The sequence below is a fragment of the Prionailurus bengalensis genome, chromosome A3 (genome assembly GCF_016509475.1).
Source record: "Prionailurus bengalensis isolate Pbe53 chromosome A3, Fcat_Pben_1.1_paternal_pri, whole genome shotgun sequence".
Taxonomy (NCBI): domain Eukaryota; kingdom Metazoa; phylum Chordata; class Mammalia; order Carnivora; family Felidae; genus Prionailurus; species Prionailurus bengalensis.
The window spans coordinates 48,285,209-48,308,399 of record NC_057354.1 but is presented as its reverse complement, the minus strand read 5'-3'; the positions used below and the strand labels follow the sequence as shown (position 1 = coordinate 48,308,399).

The window sequence follows — 23,191 nt, the reverse complement described above, 5'->3', positions numbered from 1 at the left end:
ACCCCAGTCTCTACTTCTGTGAGCATATGACCTCCTTCTCTTCTGTCTGCCTCCCTTTTATAAGGAAATATGGATGGCATTTAAGACCCACCTGAAAAATCCCGAATGATCTGTCTCAAGATCTTGAACTCAATCACATCTGTAAAGTCCTTCTTTACCATGTAAGACAATGCTCACAAGCTCCAGGAGTTAGGATCTGGACATCTTACAGTGGGTTATTATTCATCTCTCCACATCATGGATTCAGGGAAAATAGGAGGGGTGATTATTTCCCTGGAAGGAGGGAGAACAGCGGCCCTGGTGATGCCCCTGGAGAAGGGAAAAATGAAAATAAACACATCCATGGAAATGGAGGGAAATAGGAGGCCTCATCAATTCTATGCTTAATGTCCATGGAGTAAGTGAAAAATAGGGGATCTGATAATACCCATGGGATAAGATGAAGATAGGGGACCAGCATTATATCGATGGATCAGAGGAAAAATACAGGAGGACAAATGATTTCCATAGATTGAGGGGGAAATGGTGGTTTTGGTTATGTCCATGGAATGAAGAGAAAATAGGATTCCAATAATGCTTGTGGTGTAAGGGATAAGCAGGAGATTTGGTTAAAATCACAGAATAAAGAGTAAAAAATTGCCTGGCTATATCCAGAATAGACCGCAAGAAAATACAGCAGTATAATGCCCATAAAGTGAGGGGGAAATGGAGGACCCTAGTCATGTCCATAGAATATGGTGAAAATAAGGGGCCTGAAAATGTTCATGAATTAAGATAAAAACACTGAGCCTGATAAATCCATGGAAAAGGAAACTATTAGGCTTGATTATATCCATGCAATGAGGAGAAAATACAGTGCTGAGCATGTCCCTGTAACATGGGAAAGTAGGGGACCTCATTATATCAATAGAATAGGGGAAAAGCAGAGTTCCTTGGCCATATCTATGGAATAAAAGGAAAATAGGCAGCCCCATCGTGTCCATATAAAAAGAAAAAAATAGAGATAGTGACTATGTCTATGTAGTGAGGGGAATATAGGGACCCTGGCCATGTCCATGGAATGTGAGTATGCAAAAGATAGGAAACAGGGAACCTGGTATGTCCATGCATGAAGAAGAAAATAGGAAACCTAATAGTGTCTGTGAAACAGGGAAGGGCATGGGGGTCTCACTCTTTCCCATGGAGTAAAGGGAAAATAGAAGCCCTAGATGTCCAGGAATAAGAAGAAAATTGGAAAGATGGCCATGTCCATGGAATAAGGGGAAAACATGTGACCTGGTTAAGTCTATGAAAGTCTATAAGGAAGAAATGACAGGGAATGATTATATCTATTTAATAGGGGGACACAGGGAGCCTGGTCATGTCCAAGGAATTAGAGAAAAGTAGGGTTTCTAGATATTTCCATGAAAAAGGGAAAGTAGGTAACAAGGAAAAACTCAGCTTCCCACCTGGGTAAGGAAAATGCCAGCTCTTCCCTATGGTCTTTTTCTCCCATGAGTATCATTTTCCATCTTGCAAAATATACTTTCTGACATTTCTGGCTGCCAAATATGTGGGGGTTTTCCACACAACAAGCAATTCTCTCCAACACTAGTCCACTCTGCCTGTAAACAGGTGAAGGAATCAGTCTTACAAGATTGCCCCACCATCACCACCACCTTCAGATGCCAGGTGCAATTCCAGGTTGTCAGCTATGCTTCTGACCAACTTCCTATAAACCTGACGTTCCCATGGCCCACTTTTGGGTTCAATTAATCTCCTAGTCTGGTTCATAGAACTCAGGGAAACACTTTTACCAGTTACCTTATAAAAGGATATGACAAAGGATATAGATGAACATCCAGATGGAAGGAAGGTATAAGGCAAGGTATTTGGGAAGGCTTCCATGCCCTATCTTTGAGGGCAACTCTCCTGGTACCTTCACATGATGACCAACCTGGAAGCTCTCCAAACCCTATATTTTAGGGATTTTATGGAGGCTTAATCATGTAGGCATGATCTATCACTGACTCCATTTTTAGCCCTTCTCCCTTCTCAAGAGAGTGGGGGACAGGACTAAAAATTCCAAGTTTCTAAACATGGGTTGTTCTGTATGATGGCCAGCCTCCATCCAGGAACCCATCTAAAGTCACCTCATTAGAACAAAAGGCACTCCTATCACCTAGGAAATACAAAAATTTCAGGAGCTCTATGCCAGGAACCAGGGTTAAAGACCAAATATTAGAACAAAAGATGCTCTTAGTTCTCTTACCACTTAGGAAATTACAAGAGTTTCAGTCCTGTGCCAGAACCAGAGGCAGACACCAATATATATATTTTTTCTATTTTCTATTAAACAGGAAACTTGATTATGTCCATGAATAATGGGGAGGTAGAGGTCCTGGCTCTATATATGCCTGGTCATGTCCACTAAACAAGGAGACAATAGAGAATCTATTTACTTTCATCAAATAATAGGAAATTGTGTTGCCTGGTTACAGCTGTGGGAGAAGAGGAACTAGGGACCCTGATTTTTTTCCATGGAATAAAGGTACATTAGGGGCACCTGAGTGGCTCAGTCAGTTAAACACCTGACTCTTGATCTCAGCTCAGGCCTTGATCTCAGGGACGTGAGTTTGAGCCCCACATTGGGTTCTGCGCTGGCAGCACAGAGCCTGCTTGAGATCCTCTCTCTTTCCCTCACTCTCTGCCCTTCCCTCCCTCACTCTGTCTCTGTCTCTCTCAAAATAAACAAATAAACTTAAAAAAAAAATTAAATATAAAAAGCAAAGAAAAGACTGGCCTTATCCAGAGCCACAGAGGGGCAAGTATGAGAAGATTGAGGCCTGAACCTCAGCCCCTCCCACCTTCCTGGGCCCAGGCCACCTTCTCATTTGCTGCTGCACGATCCAGAGGAAAACAGTCAACCTTGTTAGTAGTTGGTGCTTAAGAAAGAATAAGCATCTTTCCAAGAACCCAGAACACCTGGCCTTTTGAGTCACAGGATGAACCTGGTAGCAGTGCCACTGCTGGAGCAGTCATAGTGGCAAGTGCATGGAATTTGTCTTCCATCAGCCTACAGCTGCGTGGTTTGTGGGTGACATGGTGGGAATGTATGGGGAGCTATCTGTGAACTGCACAACTTCCTGGTTTTGTCTATTGCCAACCAGGCTTGGAAATTCTTTGTCAGGCTGCTCCCAGGGAAAAATTATCAGGAAATAGAGGGAGAATGTGTCTTATCACTGCAGACAGTAAGGTTCTGCTTGTGTGGGCTGAGGAGTTTGGAAATGGGGAGTTTCCTGGCTGTGGTTTTTAATCCATTCCTCCATCTTATCATTCCTGACCCTCCACCCCAGATGAACTTCTTAGGCTCCTCCTTGATCCCAACTCCCTTGGGCTGGCATAGACCACTCATCAGCCTGGTCAAAACATTGTTCATCATGATATGCTTCTGACTGGAAACCTGAAGTGTAGTGCCACTGCTCCCCAAAGCAGGAAGGGACCTGGATGTCATCTAGCAGGTGAGAATCCATGCCCTAGGATGCCAGGCATGTTCCAGGACAGATAGCCAAGTAGACCATCCCCTACCCAGCCAGGCTGAGTCCAGACATCCAGGCTGGTCAGTTCTGTTCTCACTGTGGAGTCTGGAGCTGCTATGAGGGGTCGGAGAGATGCAGAGCAGAGTCAGATGTGAGGCAGCCCTTCCACTGTTGCTTGGCAGCTGCTTTACCTTCTGAGTCTCAGTTTCCTCATCTGTAAAATTCATATAATAGTAAATACATCAGATTATTGTAAAAGGTGCAGAAGTGCCTGGTATAGTGCCTGGCACACAGGGCCATGTTGACTATTTCAAGAAGGGGAAACCTCCTCCAAGAAGCCATGGAGGTGCAGCAGGTAGAACTTCCCTGGGGCTCCAGGCTATTTTCTGTGATCTCTCCCCTCCTGCCCTCTCTCTATCCCTGTCACCATTGACATCATAGGGGCTGAGAGAAGATGATGTGACAACTCTCAGAGAACAAATATGCCCTTGTAAATAGCAGGGTTGATCTCATTTGGGTTCTTCTCCCACCTTATTTCATTCATTCATTCATTCATTCATTCATTCAAGCACTGTTTGATAAACTCTTCTTTGTCCTGCTCTCAACCAGCTGCTGACCTGGATATTACCCTGACAAGAAGCAAATCTATTTGAGACCCACCCTGTCACCAGAAACCCTTCAAAGCCATCCCAGCAAGGAGCAATCTGCCGTCTGGGTACCTGTTTGAGTACTCTCCCAAGGGAAGCTGCAAGAAAGCATTGCCCAGGCTACCAGCAGCAGCCCCCACTGCAGCCCTGAGCCCCTGAGCCCTCATCCTGGGGCTGCAGCAGAAGGACGTGGCTGATATTGGCTGGAGATGCCCGCTGGTCCTGGGGAGCAGGCCAGCAGCAGGCACAGAATGCCAACAATGACAAGGTGGTACTACAGATGGCTCAGAGCTGGCATTGCCCCAAAAGGCTCAGTGTACATTTTCTCTTTCCAGACAAGGAAACCTGAGAAGCCACGAGGCTCAGAATGTCAGAGATGTCACAAGAGACAGAACATTCTCACTGTCTCTGTAGGATCTCCACCTGGGGAGGAGGCAGGCCATTATCCTTCATGCAGCCTTTGGTCTCATTTCTTTTTCTTTTTTTTTTTTATTTTTAAGTTTATTTATTTATTTGGAGAGAGAGAGCATGGGCAGGGGATGGCCAGGGAGAGAGAGGGAGAGACAGAATCTCAGGCAGGCTCTGTACTGTCAGCACAGAGCCTGACACGGGGCCTGAACTCAGAACTGTGAGATCATGACCTGAGCCGAGATCAAGAGTCAGACACTTAACTGACTGAGCCACCTAGGAGCCCTACTTTTGTTGTCCTTTCTGCAGCTGTTTTCACTTGTGCAGCATTAGTTTACCAGCTCCTTAGCAGGCTATGCCATTTAAGTAACCATCACGTCTCATTTCGAAAGCAAATAAAAGGCATGCAGGCTCTGCAGACTGTTGTGCTCCAGCTTCTGGTCTCCTGCTCTACTGCTGTTTTCCATGAGCACTCCACCATCTTCTGACACAACAAGCAGCCAATGCTGAAGCAGGCCAAAACTTTGTTGTAACCTTCAAGTCTTCAAGTTCAAGTCCTTTGCTCATCTTTTCTATTTGGTTGTTTGCCTTCCATTGATTTGTAGGATTTATTTATCCTTAGTAATAATTATTTTGGGGTTTATTTACTGTAAATATCTTTTTCTGGGTTGTGGTTTTGTCTTTTCATTTCAGTTATGCTATGTTAGTGAAAAGAAATCCTTAATCTTAATGGAGTGGATGTATTGATTTTTTTCTCTTATGGTTTGCAATTTTGATGTCTCATTTAGGAAATCAAGGTCATGAAGCTACTTTCCTGTATTTTCATTTAAAACTTCTAAAAGTTTTCACCTGAAACTCATGTGACATTGTCAACTATACTTCAATTTAAAAAAAGCAAAAAATTCTAAAAGTTTTAAAGTTAAGCATTTCACACTTATGTCCATAACCATTAATATTTTTTGTGCATGGTGTGTTTGCTAATATCTTGTTCAGAATCCTTTTATCCATGTTCATGACTAAGACTGGCCCAAGATTTTCCTTTCTCATATGAGACTTTTATAGTTTGAGTTTCAAGGTTACACCCCATACAACAAGCTGGGGAGTGTGTCAATCAGGGTCCCCACAATAAACAGAGGTACACTCACTATAGGAAGGTTTATTTATTGGAGGTACTTACAGTGCTGCAGGTGCAAGGGAATCCAGGGCACATGGTTGTCATTTGCTGGAAGATGAGGGGAGCGATCTAGACATCAGAGAGCCTCAGCTGACCACCCTGCAGAAGGGCTGGGAAACAAATGCCATGATCTCACTCACCTGCTGCCCTCCATCGTATGCTGGGCATCTCATTGGCCTAATGCAACAAGATACCAGAAGACACAGGACCCTATTGATGGAGCCTCTGTAGGTCAGCATGCTGGGGCAGAGAACAGTATAAAGCAGGATAGTGACTGGGATGGAGAAGAGGGGTTGCAAGATGATCTTAATCCTATAGAAGAGTTGCTAGTCTTTTACTTTTTTTGTCTATTCCTTTTAGGGATTGGGAAAGAGAGATTCTATATCTGGCTTCATTTCATTTTCTTTATTGAGAAAGCCTCCCAGTATACAGCTAATTTTCATCAATCAAAATAAATATGGTCTATAAAGTCGCCATAAACACTGAGTTAACAAATACTGAACTATTGTATCTAAGGAGAGCACAGGTTTGGTTCCTTTGAGTCTCTGGTCACATTTTTGCCAACCCATTAACACATAACCTTGTTTTATACGTATTTCTATTTAAAGACACTTTATTTGACCTACATCTTGACTAGTTAACATTGAACTCATAGCCACCCATAGCCACCAAAAAAGTACAAAAACATGGAAACCATGGCACTAAATAGACCATGAGAAAAATACTTATTACAGTATGAAAGCCAAAAATAAAAACAAAAACCAAACCAAACCAAACAAACAAACACAAAAAAGACAATGTTGCCTTGTCCAGCCTAAGCTGAAAAGATGTATATCAGGTCATTCCAATTTTTCACTGCTCTGCATATGTCCATAAATGACTGTAGAAATGCCATAGTATTCATTTGGGGACTACAAATAAATCTTAGCGAATAGGCAAATTCACAAGTATAGAATCCGTATGGGACATGTAGGTGGCTCAGTTGGTTAAGCATCTGACTTCAGCTTAGGTCATGATCTCACAGTTCATGGGTTTGAGGCGTGCATCAGGCTCTGTGCTGACAGGGTTGCAAGATGATCTTAATCCTCTAGAAGAGTTGCTAGTCTTCTCTGCAATGAAGTCTGCTTCGGATTCTGTGTCTCCCTCTCTCTGCCCCTCCCCTGTCAGCCTCTCTCTCTCTCTTTCTCTCTCTCTCTCTCAAAAGTAAATAAATAAACATTAAAATTTAAAAGCAAATATAGAATCCACGAATGCTGAGCATTAACTGTATTTTCAAATGCAGAGCATTTGTATTGTATTTACAACAGTGTAGAGTGGGCTTATGAAGGCTCAGTTCTTTCAGACTGAGTATGAAGAGATGTTAGCACCACACCCTAAATAAGCTTGTGACCGTGTGACCACTGATAGGAAACGCCTTCTTCATTTTGGGACAAACCCGACTATTTTGGTAATAGGCAAATAGGATGAACCCCCAATGTGTCATAATAGGAAAGGGTTATATAAAATTTGTGCAAAGAACTATTATCCATCAACAATTCATTGCAAAGACTGGTAGCAATCTTGAAAATGCTTATGTTTCCTAAACAGACAAAATACAAATATACACTGTGATAATATCTGCATAGTTATAGGCTTAATAAAGATTTGATAGGAAACATATACATAAAAATGAATAGAAATGAATAGAAAAGAATTCTCCTAAAATTTATTTTAATTAAAGAAGTTTAAATCAATTAAATTAAAATAATAATGTGAAAGGAAATCAAAATGGTCCAGGAAATAAACCATTTTTCTCTGTAAGCCATTGTGCCTACAGCTCAGAACCATAACTCTGGGAAGAAACATATTGAGCCTATAGGAGAAAGGTCTTAGAATTTATCATATAAAAAAGTTGGGGCATCTTTGTTTTATATCCATTTGCCATTTTTAAAGTTTATTTATTTATTTAGAGAGAGAAGCACACGAGCAGGGGAGGGGCAGAGAGGAAGAGAGAATCCCAAGCAGGCTCTGTGCTATCAGCACAGAGCCCAACTCAGGGCTGGGTCTCACAAACCCTGAGATCATTACCTGAACAGAGATCAAGAGTCAGACACGTAACCTACTGAGCCACCCAGGTACCATTTGCCACTTTTAAAAACATCCAGTTAATTTCAAAATGTGTTCTGGAATTTCAAATCAGTTAATGAAAAGAATAACATTAATTAATGACATAATGTTTTTTTTTTCAGAAGTATTTACTTGAACTTAATTTACTATCTTCTATGTTGCCTCTAACAGATACTTTGTATATTTAATTTTGCCTTTTCTAATTCTTTGGTCTAAATTTTATGGAATAATTTCTCAAGAAAATGGTAAATAATATCAACAAAGCTGTCTTCAGGAATATTTGTAGCAATTTCAACACAGCATGAAATGTCTCAAACACACACATACATACATACACTAACTACTGTTTGTTTGAAAGTTTAAAAAATATATAATAAAAAAACACTTATCAAATTATCCCCCTGAAGTTTCCCATTCATTGCTCTCAGGTTTTGCGAGTCCACAAGGAAAATGAAAAGGATCACTGTAAATAGAGTAATTAAATTCTATCCTCAAAGCTGCACAAAGTACAGAAGCCCAACCTCATCAACATGAATAGGGAATATTTATTTTCATTAATTAATTACTTGGATGCTTTTGGATGAAGAGCTTTCTGGAATGAATTATTTTCTTACCTGTCTTCTAAAGGGGACAACACTAGAGGAGCCCTGGCCTTGTCCCTTCCAATGCCTCTGAGCCACTCTTAGGTTACAGACAGAAGTGAAGCTGAGATATCACTGGAGGAGGCAGCTGAAGATGGGGCAGACCCTCTAGGGATTCGAAGGCCCTTGGAGGTGAGGGGCTGCTCCCCAGCCTGGGGGCTGTAGCTTCACAGTTTTGTCAATGCAACCAGGGTGGGGACTGGCTCCCTTGAATGTAACTCTGGGGGGTTTAACACATCTGCAAATCCTTAGAGACACTCCCCTTGAATATGGGTGAGCTTGAGCTATTTGCTTTAGGGAAACAGAAATGATGCCTTGGAACTTCAGAGATTAAGTCATAAAGGTAATCCAGCAGCTGCCTGGCTCCCCTCCCCCCATCACTTTTGGAGCCCTGAACACCACGTAAATGTTCAGAGAGAAACACCAGGAGCCTCAGCTGCTCTGGTCTTTCATGTCTTCCTATCCCAGGCAGCAAGCATTAGCAGAAAGCCCTGAGGTGACCCCAGCTCCAGCTACTACCTGAAAGAGAGACCCCCAACTTGATGGGAGCCACCCCATTTGAGCCCAGTCAGCCCCCAGAACCACAAGTGATGATACTAATAAATGATCATTGTAGTTTGACACCACTAAGTTTGAAGTGGCAACCAGAACCCCAAGTATACAGTTATCCACAGATGACAATGCTGATTTATGAATTTGTAATGAACACCACGACTGTGCATGGGCACCAGACTATGCCTATTGGTCGTCACTGCATACACTCCCTGTCTTAGTTTATGTTCTCCCAGAAGTAGACCTTGAGACAAGGATTCCAGGGGAACCAATTTCCTGGAAGGTGACACCAGAAGGCAGCACTGGTAGGAGTATGGGGAGAGGCAAGGGAAGAAAGTCAATAAAGAGTACAGAACTAGCAACCTTCTCCTGTGAGCACTACTGTATGTAATGAGTGGGGCTCATTACCACTGGGAAACTACACAAGACAGTGTGAAACATTGCTCAGAGATGTCCCGCCAGAAAATTATCTTCCAATTTTCCAACACTCATTGATTGAGGGCTGCTCGTGGAAGGCCAAGAGGCATTAATTCCCCTATTAGTGTAGTTAATTAATCCTCCCCACTTCTCCAGCATTCAAGCAGAGCAGGCTGGAAGGCCAAAGAGAACACTTAGGAGAACTCCAGGTGCTGGCAGTTGGGACCCACAGGCATGGGAACACCCAATGCTAGTCATGGCCAGAAGTTTCCTACAGACTTTAGAATCAGAGGGAAGGGAGGTGGGTGACACTAAATGAACTGGTACCACTTAGTAACTGGTACCTGCTGTTCAACTGCGGGTAGGGCAGTAGTAGCAGGAGCCAGCTACACTCAGCTCTAGGGAGATACTCACCCAGGGCACTGGGCACCTGCACTGGTCACTGAAGACACCAGCCCACGCAATCCTGGAAGTACAATGCATTTGTGCCTTCTGCACCTTCCCTTGGTGCTAGTCTCCACACAGGACTCCAGCCATGCTGCACCCCCTACTGTGAACACGTGCAGATGGCCACATCTTGTTTTTCACACAGATAATTTTCTGACTCTGCCTCTCTTAGAGCTGGCTATTCTCAGATGGCTTCAGCCTTACCTTTGCAGACCACCTCTCAGGGTGAATAGAGGGATACTTGACATTCCAATTTGACCTCCTATGTGTTCATTCAGTCTAAATGTCTGTGTGTCTACCCTGATCATAGGGGAAGACCTACAGATCCTGCTTGGTTCTGCCTGGTTCAGGGTGCAAGCTTCTCCTTTCCTGCTCCATCTTCTCAGAAACTGTCTGAAATCTTTTCTTCTAAATGCCCAGAGTTGCTGAAAAGCAAAGTATATCTAAGTCAGCGTTGTCCACTAGGTTATGCTTTAAATAGAAATGTTCTGTATCTGTGTAGTCCAATATGGTAGCTGACTAGCTACATGTGGCCATTGAGCAGTTGAAATGTGGCTAGTGTGGCTGATGAATGAAATTTTACATTTGATTTCATATTATTTGATTTACATTTAAATAGCCACTTGTGGTGAGTGGCCATCATCCTGGTCAGCACAGGTGTAGGTCCTTTGGACCTACTCTAGGACGGCTCCTACTTGAGGGCCTCACACCCTCCCTGGCCCACATGAGAGCAGGTCTCCATTTCTCTCCTGCTTGGTAGATTCCTTATCTTTCTCTCAGCCATCCTCACTCTGTGAGGTTTGCCTCTCTGCCCTGCCACATCCCCTAATCTAGCCTCTGGGAGAAGAAACATGTGCTCTACACAACAATTACAGCTTGAAGTTTTTATGCCACTTGGGTGTGGACTGGGGAAGGATGTGCCTGACAGAAAGAAGAGAATGAAGGAAATACCCAAACATAAAAAATGTCACTATGTGCCCTGCCACTCTTAACTGCATGTTCTGGTTTGGAGGAGGCAGTCCATTCCATCTCCTTTTGAGCTGACCACAGATTTGAAAATCTAGTACTGTGTGCTTGACAATAGCAGCAGAGAGTTCCTTTTAAAATGTACATTTCCTAGATCTCAACTTCAGGAGATCCTAACAGAAAAAGCCAGTGGCTTAGGAATCAGTATTTCTTGAACATCCTTTGGAGTTTCTGCATTGGGCCAGCTTTGGGAGCTGCTTTATTCAACATAATGATGCCGCACTTAAGAGCTTTTGAGTTGGCCTCACTCTGAAAATCCCTGTGGACTGCTCTGCTTTGCAAGTGCTTATTTCCAGTTTTGCAGTTTTTCTCATTACTCCTGCATTTACTGCCACCTCTAATTTCCTGCCTCCTTCTTCTCCAATACTGCTTCAAAAGCACACAAATTGGGATTTCGAAGTTAGAGTATTGCATGTAGTAATAGCAAGTAAACCCTGCTTGCAGATCTGATAGAGTGATTCTAGAGCACCTTCAATGTATGAACTCTGCGATCTATGCTTTAGTTACCTTTCAAGGAGTTTCACCCTTGTTGTCTTGCTCTCTAAAGATAGACTTCATTTTCTTAGATATATATTGTGTTCCAGTGCCCACAGTGTATTTATTAATAGTTTAATGTTGTCACAAGTTCTCATTTGGCAGTGACTTTCATATTTGCTTCACCACCTCTGCTTTAGCATTGCCAAATAAATGGTCTAGACTTTGTATTTAAAAAAACAAAAACAAAAGCAAAAAGCAAAACAAAACAAACAAAAAAACACCTCCCTCCCGGACAGGCCTGGAAATTGTTGGCACACGATAGCATCTATCTATGGATAGTCTTCCTGGCAGGCAGAATTGTGCTCCAGAAGACTCACCCCCTATGGCCAGCACCACGTAAAGGATACGAAAGTTCAAAGCCTCCCATCCATAGAAAATAATTCAGTCAATTAAAAGAGTGGATTACGCATATATAGCATAAATGCAACTCATTTATAACCAAGGAGGAGAGGGCCAACATAAGGCTAAAATATGGGGAGACTGAAAAATAACTCTGAATTTATATTGGGGAAAATGATTACATTCTTAAACGCCTTGCTCTGGAGATAAAAATGGCTCTCTCTGCCAGCTGTTGCTGGCGGGTGGGTGGGTGGATAGGCATCACATGGTTAATGAAATTGCTTTTGGTGGCTGCGTTACATTCCCTTTTGCAAAATTTGCGCGTAGGTTGAACGTTCCAATCTGTTATCCTCCGTTTGCTCAACCATCCCATTGCCAGGTTATCAGTCGTGGTGAGCAGGGATTCCTGAACCAACGTGAGGCTGCATGTTTGAGGTTATCCTTACTGGAAAGCCACGGGGCATTTTCCATTTCCCCGTATACTTGAAAGATTAAAGTTCACCTTGGACTAAGACCCATACAGAGAGTCACGCCCCCCATCTCGAAATCCCGGGCGCCGCTAGTCCGCTAGCTCAGATCTCCACCCGGCCCGGCTCAGCGGCCTTCTGGGAATTGTAGTTGAGGCCTCGCGCATCTCCGCCGCCAGTGACCAGCCTTGGACTACAAGTCCCGATAGGCCTTGCGCGCCATGCCTGCGCGACCCGCTGCTGCGAGAGGAGGGTGAAGGCGCGGAAGGCGCATCCGAGCCAGGTTAGGCGGTAGTGGCGGCGATAGCAGGCGACATGGACAGCGCGGGGAAGGAGCGTGAGGCGGTGCAGCTGATGGCGGAGGCGGAGAAGAGAGTCAAGGCCTCCCACTCCTTCCTCCGAGGGCTGTTTGGGTGAGCGCTAGACCGCGCGTGCCCTGAAGGGGTCTCCTTCCCAGGCCCTCTCCCTAGCTGTCCGACCCCCATGCGCGCCCTGTTGAATCCCCCCTCCACCTCTGGAACGCCCAGCGGCCCTCATTTCCCATACATCCTCCGGAGAGCTGCTAAGTCTTAGAGCCTCCCAGGGACCCCTCTCCCAAGAACGCCCCAGGGAATCTCAGCACCCCTGCGTGTCCCCCATCCCCTAAAGCCCCCAGACCTCTCCCTCACACGCTCCCCAGAACCTCTACAGTCTCTCGCGGTCCGTCAGCCGCAGCGCACCCTCCAGATATCCCCTGGGGTCCCCAGAGGGCCCCCCCACCCCTCCACGCCCCCTCCGGCCCGGCGCTGTCCCTGCGTTGTTGCGGGGGTCCCGTGGCCTCTTTTGGAGGAGGGCCGTCACCGCCGCGGCAGGACAGATTTGTTCTTTTCCCCACGGCTGAACCCACATCTCTCAGAGACTTGTGTTGGCCAGAGGCGACCCCAGGAGGAGCCGGAGGGGCGGGTCCGGGGACCCCTGCCCAGGCGCCTGGCCCGCGCATCTGGCGGCATCTGGCTGGGCGGTGGGCCCCGAGCAAGAGCAGACTGGCGCGGCGCCTCGGTTCCAGAGATGGGGTGCTCCTTTGCCTTGCGCCAAGTAGGCATTTAATAAACGTTCGTTGGAGAAGGAATACGTTTTCTCAGTGTAGTATTTTTACTTCACCAGAGATTGATGGGTTTGCCAGGGCCTCCTGTTTGATTAAGGATAAACGCAGCTCCTAAGTAGGCGTCTTTTGGGAATCCCGTTAATTTTCTGTAATTTTCTGTTCTCCTGGGGTATGGTTTTAAATTCGGACTTCCCAAAAAGCAGAGCCTGTACTGACCGTTCTGGGTGGTTGAATATGTGAATGATTCAGCTGTTTAGGATTAGAGAGGCTGAAAATTCCTGGTGGTGGTGGTGGTGGTGGTGGTGGTGGTGGTGGTGGTGGTGGTGGTGGTGCTGTTTTTCTTTTTGAAAGTGAAGATCCTTTGCCGACAGCAAGAACATATTTTTATTTTTGAGAAGGACCAATACTTAATTGTTACATTATTCAACAGTTTTATTTTATGTACTAAATTCAGTTTGGAATCTGCTTGTTTTGCCATCTTCATTCTCTTGATTATAATATAATACTTTACCATTGTGGATACATCTCCAGGAAATGCTTAGATGCAGGTTTCATGCAGTGCACAGTAGTACAGGAAGCAAAGATGCATAAAAGTAAAGGTTCCTAACCTCAAGAACCTTGGGAAGGGCATTTATCCTAGCTGGTTTCTAAATTCTCCTGTGATGTGTAGTTTGGAACATAGCAGTGAATTATAACTTTGTTCCCCTTTAAAAGTTATGATTTATAAGGAGCATTCTCTCATGCTTGATGCTAACACCAAACAATAGCGCCTTTCTGTGATTCACAAAGTATTTAAAATATATTTGAATAGAATTTAATGTCCTAGCACCTCCTGCCTGGAGGTGATCTTAATGTCACAGCATATTTCAAGTCAGGATGTGTTTCCCTGGAAGAGAATCTATAATTGGCAGAGGAGAACATTACAGCACTTGATACTTGTCTCAAGGGAACCCTCCTTTTTGTGAAGTGTTGTGTTATTGTTTTGATGAAGCTAGGCCAAGTCTTGAGCCAATAATCCTAAAAGGATTTTGAAAAGGCTTTTGTTTGTAAACAAACATCTTTTCTCTCCTTGATTGTTGATCACCTATTTCATTGACAGGCCTTACAGGAAGACTGTTGTCTTTAACCTGCATAAAAGTCATTGCGTCCCAGGTCTGTCCTGGATATGGCAGGCTTTTGGATGGGGAGCAAGTTACTTAGCCTCTCCGTGCCCCAGTTTCGTCTGCTGTAAAAAGGGGTAATAATAGTACATCTAATAGTGAGGGTTCAGTGAGTTTATGCATGTAAAACATTTAGAACCATTGGAGAAGGTGACTATGATATTAATTAGCATACTTGCCAAAATTGTCATCTGATATTTACCAAGGAAGTAGAGGGCCAGACAGATTAAGTGACTTTGACAGGATTTCAGAGCCAAAGACCTTTAGGACTGGATCTTTGGTCCTTTAATGAAAGATTTGAAAGGGCTTTGTACCATGTGTTATTTATCCTATGGGGAGTAATTGTGTTATTTTCAGTGATGCTTGGTTCCAGGAAATCTTGGGGAAGAAGAGTACTCAGTTCTCTGAGTTTTAATAGTATATAATTACTTGAAGCTAAAAACCAGCCCTAATTCTCTGTCAGTTACTGTGGAAAGACCGATTCTGTATCAATTTTAGATGTTTAGAATCTTCTATTATGTCTGGCATCATCTGTACCTGTCCCTATCCTTCTAGACTGGGTTACCTGGTAGTCTACCCTGTCACCCTTCTTTTGATACAGAATTTTCCCATCTACTTGTTATTCTTTCTTGAAACCACAGTGTAGTCCACCTCCATGTCAGACTCCTGAATTAACAAAACTCACATACCGATGTATCATCAGTATCAGTATCATTTGAGCCATGTATTTAAGAGCCGACCGGTTCGTGCTTTAAAGGCGACAGATGATGCTGTTTTGATGACATGGCAGCCATTAGAATTAGGTGCTCAGCCTATTGCAGCATATTTTACATGGACTCATTCTCATTATCCTAACTGCAGATTAAAATGTATTAGGAGCTCATCTCCTTCACTCCATGTTTATCCAGCACCCACACTGGTTTCGTGGCAATACTGTATTGTCACTACTATACTATAGCTCTTCATTTTTTATTGCTTTCAGTAAGATTACATGAAAATATACATTGTATATTCCCGAGAAAAGATCAGTCATGTATTCTGTGTACAAGGCACAAGTCCCATGCTAGTCTGCAAGATGTTCCTAAGCCACTAAGGGGTGCAACCATCACAAAATACCCCTTATTGGTGTTCTCCTTTTTTTCTTGACTGCCATTTAGACAGTAGTGTGTTTTTGTAGTTGTGGAATTGAATTAAAACTTACTCTTTCTGAAGGGCTTAGCACAGTATAGCAAAACTACCACCAAAAGAGTAGCGTTTTCAATTTGTTTGTTCCCAGGAGTGAGCTATTAAATTTTGTAGTTAATTTCAAATTCAAATGTAAAATCTTAAAGAGCTGCAAGTGAGATCTTAAACTGGCCTGAATATGACAGTAAAGTAAAGTTTGGAGTTGCTAAGGCATCTCTTGCTGTCTTCTCCATCTTGTTTGTAGGAGGCCAGGTGGGGGCTAGCCAGCACAGTACACATGAAAGGGAATGGCTCCTTAAGAATGACAGTCAGAAGATGTTCTGCATGGTTCATACTGCCTTCTCCTGCTTTTGAATCCTGCCCAGTCATAAAGCTTGTAAAGAGCCATAAATTTGGCAGTGTCAAAGTAAATTTAATGAAAGATCCTACTGGGTTATCTTGAAACAATTATGAGTCTATAATTTCCTAGCTGTTTTTGAAAATTGGGAATATTTTTTAAACATTGTAGGCCATAAATTTTCAGTATTCTTCACTTAGCTTTATTTCTACAGAGATTGTGTTTAAGTTTTGCCAAAATATGGTGAGGACATATGATAGCATTTGTAAAGCAGTTAGGACCCCCTCAGTTACAATAGATACTCAAGTGCAGATTGAACGTTAAAAAAAGAAAAATCATTAAGCTCTGATTTACTTAGAGACAAGTAGTATAGTATATGAAATATATATGTACATTTCTTATAAATTTATTATGTTAGAATATAAAAAATAGACCTACATATTGGGTAATTATAACATATATACAAGCTATAATAATGTATCCTATATTATTACATATAGGAAGACCAAACCTAGGTTCAGTCTCTCTCTATTAGTGTGGTGACCCCTAGCCCAGTAAATCATTCTTGGAGTTTGTTTTTCTCAGCTTACAAATGGGCAAAGGGAAAGAATCTGCCTTTCGGAATTGTAAGGATTGACTGAGGTATTAGAATGCTTATTAAGCTGCATGGAGCTATATTACTGTTAATTTATGAACATTTGGTTTTCTAATATTAGTGCCAAGTTACAGTTTATGTATCAAATGGCAAACTCTTTCTAGATTGACCTTATTCTGTTTGCATTTTTGCAGTTTTTGCAGTGCTCACCGTATATTCTCTTATTCTCATGAGCCCTGTGAGGTGTGTTTGTTTAGAAGAGGCAGAAGGGGACCCAGCACCCCAGAAGAGTTATATTTTGAATGTCTCTTTAATATGTGTGGAGACAAACATGATTTTTCTCCTTAGTTACTAATATGTTAATGATTGGATAGCCTCATATTGAACTGTTGGGGCGTTCCTTGAATTCCTATGGATTATAATGTATTATTTTTTAATGTGCTATTAGATTCTGTTTTTAAATATTTTCTTTTGAATTATTGTCTTTGCAATTCATTTGTGGATGGTCCATCAAGTTGAAGTATTGATGTGACAAGCGCTTCATGAGAATATAGACATTTTCCTTTCACCCGGTGCTCTGGTCTTTGAAGGTTCAGGTTGGAACCCTTTTCTAGTGAAATCCGGACTTTTTTGAATGTTCTTTATTTCAGTAGTTGTTTTCCTCTGTCACTTTTGTGTTTGTGTGTTTCCCCTTCTCTCTTGATTCTTTTGATCCTTTTTCTCCTAACAGCTAATATTTTGACTCAGAGGTATTATTAGTTTCCTGTTTTCTGCTTTATTTACCTCTGTTGCTCTCTTTTCTTTTGCCCTCTGGCTCCTTTGGGGAAAATGGAGGATGGAATATTTCAGTATTTCCATTATTTTAGTTATGTGGATCCAAATATTGATGTATGAATTTTCCTTTAAAACTGTGTTAATGTTTTAATTGTATCCCCCAGATCCTGGTATATAGTGTTTTTATTGTAATTCGTTTCCCCTTTGACCCAAGAGTTGTTTGCTGGTTGTGTTCCAGATGAAGGTGCTTTTTTCTTGTATGTGATTTTTATTTTTTTATTTTTTTAATGTTTATTTATTTTTGAGAGAGAGAGCACAAACTGGGGAGGGGCAGAGAAAAAGGGGAACAGAGGATCCGAAGCAAGCTCTACACTGACAGCAGCTAGCCCAATGTGGGGCTCGAACTCAGGAACCATGAAATCATGACCTGAGCCGAAGTTAGACACTCAACTGACTGAGCCACCCAGACAGCCTGATTTTTTATTTCTGGTTTTATTTCATTATAATCAGAGAACTTACTGAGGTTTTCTTTCCCACCTGATATATGATTGGTGTTTATGAATGGCCCGTGCACACTTGCAAAGAAGGTGGATGTTCTCCTCAGAGTGTATGACTTGATAGAGATCCTGAAAATCTAGGCATTGATTATGTTGTCAAGGCCTTTCACATTTGTGTTTATTTTTTGTCCCCTTGACTTGCTTTGGACTAATGAGTATAGTCACGTGTCCTCTTATAAGTGTGTTTCTGTCTTCTTGCATCTCTTGTCTTGTAGTTTCTGCTTTATAAAGGTGTCTACTATGTTTTGGTATATAGATGTTCACAACTACTATAATTTCATTATGAATTGTATCTTTAGCATTAAGAAGTGAATTTCTTTCTTTCTTTTGATGTTTTTGAGCTCAAATTCTGCCTTGTTTGATACTGGAGTAGCAGTCCTTGCTTTCTTATTTGCGTTTGCCTGCTTTTAGGACTGTGTTATGTAAGAGGATTGTACATTCTGCCTGCTGCCGTGTGACCTGTGCTGCTGGGCTCTGGGCAAAGTGCACTTCCCCTCCCCATTGAGTCTGCCCTGGCCCTTAGCTGACTTTGACTGGGGGAGCAAGTGCAAGGGGGTGTGCACTCTACCCAAGTGGAAGCTGCAGGGGCTATCCCTTGCTTCTGCTGTGGTTTTTCTCTGTCATAAGAGTACACTAGAGAGAGGGCTGCATTCAGAATAGAGAGACATGACACATGGAGAAAAAACCAGCACCATCAGCCTGCAATAACAGGTAAAGTGAGTGAGAAAGAAGCTTTTGGAGATTGGGCGGTTATTTGTTGTTGGAACAAATCAAATAAAAGTTGGTTGATGTATGTGGTATCCTTTTGACCATGTCTTTATTCTTAAACCTTTCAGAATAGCTTTATTTTAGTTGTATTTCTTGTATTGAGCACACAATATTGTATTGGCCTTTGTTTTCTGAGAAAATCTAAAAATCTTCAGTCCATTTATATTATTGGTATGACTGGTATATGATTGGTTTTTAATTCTGTCATCCTGCTTCGTTCTATTTATTATGTGTAATGTTTTATTTGCAGTCTTCATGTGATCTCTTTTCTTTGCTTTTTATTTAGGAAATTTTGTATTTTTGTTCTACTGGTAACCTTTTTTAATACCCTTAGCTCCAGTAGGCATCTAGAATTTGTTTGCTGTGAAAGACACCCATTACCTATGTGCCAATCACTGAGCCTGTTCTAAATTTTCCCCTTTGTCCAGTGATATGTGTGTGGGAGGACAGGGTTCAGTTATTTGTACTTTTGGGGAACAGATGTTGGGAAGATCTGTTTTGGGAACAGATTCTGTCTCTTTTTGTTTGTTTTTTGTCTTAGATCTATAATAAAACATATTCCGTGGCACCACCATCAGCATTTTTACTTATGTTCCCTAGTTATCTCATAGATGGAAGCCAGTGTGATATTCCTTAAGTTCTTGCTTCTATCGCTGGTATTTAATGGTTGGCTTGGCTGGTTGTGTAATATTTGGCTCACACTGTTTTTCCCTTGAGCTTGTTCAGAAATGTTCCCTATTGTTTTGCTTTGTATGTTGTCTTGCTTTGTATGTTGCTGTTGACGTCTGGTTGAAGTTAACCTGATTTTCTTAATTTTGTAAGTGACTTTGCCTGGAAGCCTGGAGCTTTTCTTTATAAAATATAATAGTTTTATTATATGTGTTTTACAGTAGACCATTCTGAGTCCGTTTTCCCAGTACGTGGTAGGCCCTTTTGGTATTTTGATTCAGTTCTTCTTTTGTTTCCATAAAATTTTCTGAAAGTGTAGTTTTAAGTATTGTTTCAATGTTTTGATATATTTTACTTCCCTTTTCAGGGACTCCAGTTACATGGATATTGGCTCTTTGCTTATCCTCTCTATCACTTTTTCTTAGATCCTTTTCCCTCCCTTGTTTCATTTCCATTCTCGTGGGTGTTTTTATTTTTCTCCTCAGTGTCAGTAGAATCTGTTCTCCCTGTAAGTGTGTTCTAGCCAAGATTTTATTTCTGAGATGATTTGGTCTTTTTCTTTTTTTCCTTCTAGAATTTCTAGAATTTGAAATGAGTTCATAGTCTTATTTTTTTGTGCATGTAAGGAAGGAAGAACTTCACCTTTTTTCTCTACTCCCCTGGGTTCTCCAGCTGGGGCTCTACAAATTAGACAGAATATAGACTAACAAGAATAAATAGTGTATTGAACATGTACAGTGATGGGTAACTCAAAGGGGTGATTGGAACTTGGGCTTATAGCATCTTAAAGAACAGTGCATTTGTAGAGAAGTGTCAGGACAAAAGGTTTTAGGCTTCCAAGAAGCAGCAGACTGGGGAACAAAGGAGTGAGGTTTGTTTGTGCAAGCCCATCTCCGTATCAACTTTCCATCTGCTTCACGACCATAAAACTTTTCCAGGAGAGGGGATTTATGGCAGTCCCCATTTCTTAGAAGTTTCTGCATTTAGTCAAATAGGGGAAGCTCTGAGAAAGTGTCTTTCTGTATCTGCTATTCTCATTTTCCTCCATTCTCATTTTCATTATGCCAAAGTAGTTTATTTTGAGGTGGCATATTCTGTTCCCCTGAATGCTCTTGCATTCTGAGTTTTGAATTTCTGAACTGTGGTATAGTTTCATATCTATAAATGATTGTTTAATAATATTTAAGTTATATGGGATTGTTTGCCTTGGGGTAGTTTGGGGGGGACATTTTTGTCAGCTGCAGAGTTTTTATTCTTGGAACATTGTAGCTTTGTATGGATGCTGCTTACCTTTTTTGTTTAGTGTTGGAGTTTCTTGGTCTCATAACAATGTTTCTGTGATGAAAGATGAGGGGTTTGGGTGGTTTCACGGGTTTCTTAATTTGAATGCTCTCTTCTGTTGATACCATTAAGGACTTTTTTTGATGACAACTATAAGGGAGGGGTGAGTAGGGGCTTGGTGTGACTCCCAGTGCTGTGACACCCCTTTGTTTTCTAAGACTCTTATCTTCCACCACTTGCTGTCTTTCCCTTCACGACTAAGCTTCCATAGATCTGCCCCTGCCTCCCCCAGAAGCAGGGCCACCTCTAGCCAAGTTCCCCTCTAGTTCCCCAGGCCCAGTGCTCCAGCCCTCTAGGTCTCCACCTGGCTTCTATGTTCCCTCACTCTTGTGCAGCCCTTCCTTGCTGCTGGACCCTGCCTCATCCCCTCATGTCCATGCATTTCCTCCTGTCGTCCAGCAGGAGCAGTGTCACTGGCTCTGCTAGTTGGGGGGTTTTATTTCTCCAGTCTATTATTTCTTCATCTTGTTGAATTCTCCTAGTTTTGCTGTTGGCACGGATTACAGGTGGTTGTATCTGCTCCTTGTTGATGTGTCTGGGTTTGGAGGATGTTAGGACAAGTTGGTATTTAGTCACTAACCATGATCCTGTAGAATTTCCAGGTCTCATCAGTGTTTCAGTTTGAAGATTGAATTTTTATAAAGATTGAGATTAAATGTAAAAACTTCTCATGGCAAGTCATGTTGTGCATGTCATTTCTGAGTTTATCCAATAATTACTGTTGTTCGTTTTATTGTATATTTAAGTATCTTGATTTGTTTTATTAATAGGTCCAAATATACATTCTCTCCTCTGTAAGAAAGGTTACTCTCCATACCAAGTCCAGGCACTGGGACTGTTACCAAAATCAAAACGAACTTTCTTTGCTCTACATGTTCTCGCAAACTTCATTTCAGGAAATGACACTTTTGTCAGACATTCCTTAAATGTCTCAGATTGTTTTCTGTGTCTAAGAATCTATGATTATTTTTAAAGTGAAAAGTTCTCAGAAAATGGAATCCAGAGGCCAAGACAGGGCACTGAGGCTGCATCAATGTTGATGGTGTGGTCCTCATGCCCAGCTTCTGCTGGCTGCTCTGGTGGAATTTCTCTGAGGCCCTGGAGGGGCTGCCTGCTCTGTGCTGGCAGGACCTATCTAATAAATGACAGTGTTCCTATAGTCTGACTTTGTCCAAAACTGTGTCCTTGTCACTGCTCCTCCTATTACTGTTTGTGAAAAAACAAATGACCTTGATCTAATGGTTTTATAGACATTTTTGGTATAAGAGTTCAAGGTAGCTTGATGAAGAGCTTCTTCCTGCTGCAGACCTCTACTCTCTGCATCGCATGAAAGAAGTTGGACTGTTTAGAAATATATTAAACTTAGCAGTTAATTAATCTTGAAAGGGTTGTGTTTATCTAGGAAAACAAGTTTTTAGAATCTAGAGATTATAGAAATGAAGTGCAGATGAAAATAAGTTGCTTATGGAAGGTAAAAAATAGAATAAATAGTTCTATGTGGCTGTGATGTTGTGATATAATAGGAAGTATATATTTGTTCTTCATCCCTGGTTCCTGACACAGTAAAGCCCTTGTGGGATCCTGAGTGGTGAGGGTGCGAGAAGCATTTCCTGTATGATAATAAGCCCCTTTCAACCATACTGTAGTGTATGCTAATGAGGTGACTGTTGGTGGGTTCCCAGTTGGCTTCAGGATGGGGGCTGGTTGTCCGAGGAGCCAACCATATGATTAGAGGGTTGGAACTTTCGGCCTCACCCCTAAGCCTCCCAGGAGGGGAGAGGGGTTGGGGACTGAGTTAATCACCAGTGGCCAGTGATCAGTCATGCCTGTGTATGGAACCTTAACAGAACTCCAAATGATGGGTTTGGAAAACTTCTGAGGTGGTGAGCATGTGGAGGTGGTGAGCATGTGGCGCCCCTGGAGCTGGTGTGGATGCCCCTTGCACTCCCTGCCTATATACCTCCCTGGATACATCTCTTCCATTTAGCTGCTTCTGAGTTACATCATTTGTGATCATAAATAGTTTGCCTGAGTTCTGTGAGTTCTACCAAATTAATCAGATTGAAGAGGGGGTTGTGGGAACCCCTGATTTGTAGCCAAGTTAGAGATATGAGTACTTTGAGGACTCACTGCTTGAGATTGGTGTCTGAAGTGGGGGCAGTCTTGTGGGACTAGGCCCTTAACCTGTGGGGTCTGCACTGACCGGGTAGTGTTACAATTGAATTGAATTGTAGGACACCCAGCTGGTGGCTGCAAAGAACTAGAAAATTGCTTGGTGTGGAAAATGCTGCAGGTTTGATGTCAACCTTGTTGTGTTGTGAGTAGAGAACAGTGTTTCTATTAATGGTAGAGATATTTTAAACAGATTCCTAATTTTCCTTTCCTTTTCTGGATGCTTTCTGTATTTGCTTATTGTTTCGAATGATATATGGGAACACTATC

The 23,191-nt window shown here is 42.2% G+C and overlaps 1 protein-coding gene across 2 annotated transcripts in view; it reads left to right on the top strand.

Moving 5' to 3' along the window:
• The first annotated feature begins 12,504 nt into the window (after window positions 1-12,504).
• NAPB (NSF attachment protein beta) overlaps window positions 12,505-23,191 on the top strand; it is a 40,641-nt gene continuing 29,954 nt past the window's right edge. The window contains exon 1 of one of the 2 annotated variants that reach the window (XM_043603006.1): window positions 12,505-12,692. In XM_043603006.1, coding sequence (XP_043458941.1) covers window positions 12,595-12,692 — 98 coding nt within the window. In that variant the 5' untranslated portion in view covers window positions 12,505-12,594. Of the gene's footprint in view, window positions 12,693-18,467; window positions 18,683-23,191 lie in introns of those variants that run through there. The other variant, XM_043603007.1, reaches the window with a different exon arrangement.